The sequence below is a fragment of the Numida meleagris genome, unplaced genomic scaffold (genome assembly GCF_002078875.1).
Source record: "Numida meleagris isolate 19003 breed g44 Domestic line unplaced genomic scaffold, NumMel1.0 unplaced_Scaffold344, whole genome shotgun sequence".
NCBI classification, from domain to species: Eukaryota; Metazoa; Chordata; class Aves; order Galliformes; family Numididae; genus Numida; species Numida meleagris.
This window is the reverse complement of record NW_018364570.1, coordinates 9,155-10,627: the sequence shown is the minus strand read 5'-3', so window position 1 is coordinate 10,627 and position 1,473 is coordinate 9,155. Positions and strand designations below refer to the sequence as shown.

Below are 1,473 nucleotides of genomic sequence, written 5' to 3'. Positions count from 1 at the left end.
ACTTATACCCACCAGAGCAAAGCCATTCTCTCTGGGCATCTCTGGAGGCAACACACGGTGAAAAGTAACATCAAAAGCTCAAAGGAGATGCAGAAATCTTTAATGAATGTTTAAAGCAGAAAACGAGGTCCGACTGAGCAGAGGCTCCGCAGGGCAGGATTTGCCTGATCCCACAATTGAGTTCATGCAAGGCTAGTGCCTTCTTTTCTGGCAGAGGATGGACTGGTTCTGAGGAACCTCACTGCTCAGAGGAGAATAAGGGAAAAAAAAAAGAATGCAAAACTGTAAGTGGAGAAAGAGGTAGGTAGGTGGGTAGAGGAACAGAAGCAGAGACATGAGCCAGGTTGTCAGAAAGCACAGGCTTCTCCCTTCCATTCACTATTTCCTGGAGTAGCTGAGGATGATCAACTGTTCTGAAAGCAGTGGCTTGAAGATTCCTTCTTGATTCAGCACCGTGCTTGTAGGGTCTTCAGGCATGTTTCCAGGACCAAGGCCAGCGGCTTTAGCAGGGCAGGCACCTTCTGCCACAGTAGCCGCTGCCGAAGCCAGACAAGTTAAAGCCCCCCGAGGTGATGGGCACGCCCTCAGAGCTGAGGATGCTGCCAACAGCAGCGGAGGTGGAGGATCCCACAACAGTGTTCTGCGGGAAGGAGCTGAGGATGGGTCCAGGCAGAGTCACCACCACGGGAGAGGGTTCGATGACGACGTTGGAGTTCTGGCACTGCCTGACACAGGGCTCATTGCAGCTGCTGGCCAGAGGGGTGGGGCCACAGGGCCGGCATGGCACACACTGGCTGTAGCAGGACATGTCTTGAGGCTGGAGGTATACCTAAGAGAGTGGGATAGAAGGAGAGCACTTGGGTATGGTGGGGCAGCCTGGATAGCCTCTCACACAAGAGCAAAGGCAACTACTGGGGGTGGAGGAGGAGGAAGCTGTGAGAGCATGTCACATCACTTCGTTATACCAGGGCTCTATAAAGAACAGTTTGGCCCAGGGAGACTTTCACAGAGTGCATAAATCAAAAGCCATGTAAGCTGTGTCCCAAGCAGTCTCTATGCAGACCCTGTCCCGTCCATGATCTCCCATAGCAAGGAGCTTCACTATCTGTTAAGGTTTCTGTTGAGGCAAAATTCCACTTAGCAAGAGGAGGAGAGAGGGCTTCTCACTTACCTGGTTCCCAGCGAGAAGGAGGCAGGAGAAGTGGATGAGAGAGCTGGGAATTTAGCTTCCTTTTATACTGGTCCTTCATTGCTTCAGGCCTTGAGGCACTCACTGGTGATATAGGCCATAATTGTCTGACAAGCTAACCTTGAGTGCGTGCTATCCCTTCTCATTATATGGGCTGTGTTTTGGTTTCCTGCAGTGCTACCTTTTCATTTCCAGATGTACGCCATGCCAATACTCTAAAGAAGGTTTCTTTGAAGTACTGTGATGAAAGGAATTCTTCCTCAACTCTAAGAGACAGTGCCTGA

At 50.8% G+C, this 1,473-nt stretch overlaps 1 protein-coding gene across 1 annotated transcript; it reads right to left on the bottom strand.

The window, feature by feature from the left end:
* Positions 1-310: 310 nt before the first annotated feature.
* Positions 311-1,250, bottom strand: LOC110391296 (feather beta keratin-like). Its single transcript, XM_021383115.1, has 2 exons — positions 1,172-1,250; positions 311-810 (listed from the first exon to the last, which is right to left on the bottom strand). The coding sequence occupies exons 1-2, from the start codon at positions 1,248-1,250 to the stop codon at positions 503-505; spliced, it is 387 nt and encodes a 128-aa protein (XP_021238790.1). The 3' UTR covers positions 311-502.
* Between the last annotated feature and the right edge of the window lie 223 nt (positions 1,251-1,473).

Coding starts and splice junctions, on each gene's coding strand:
- LOC110391296 (XM_021383115.1), bottom strand. CDS start 1,250: ATGAAGGACCAGTATAAAAGGAAGCTAAATTCCCAGCTCTCTCATCCA. Junction 811..1,171: donor TCCTTCTCGCTGGGAACCAG/GTAAGTGAGAAG, acceptor TCCAGCCTCAAG/ACATGTCCTGCTACAGCCAG.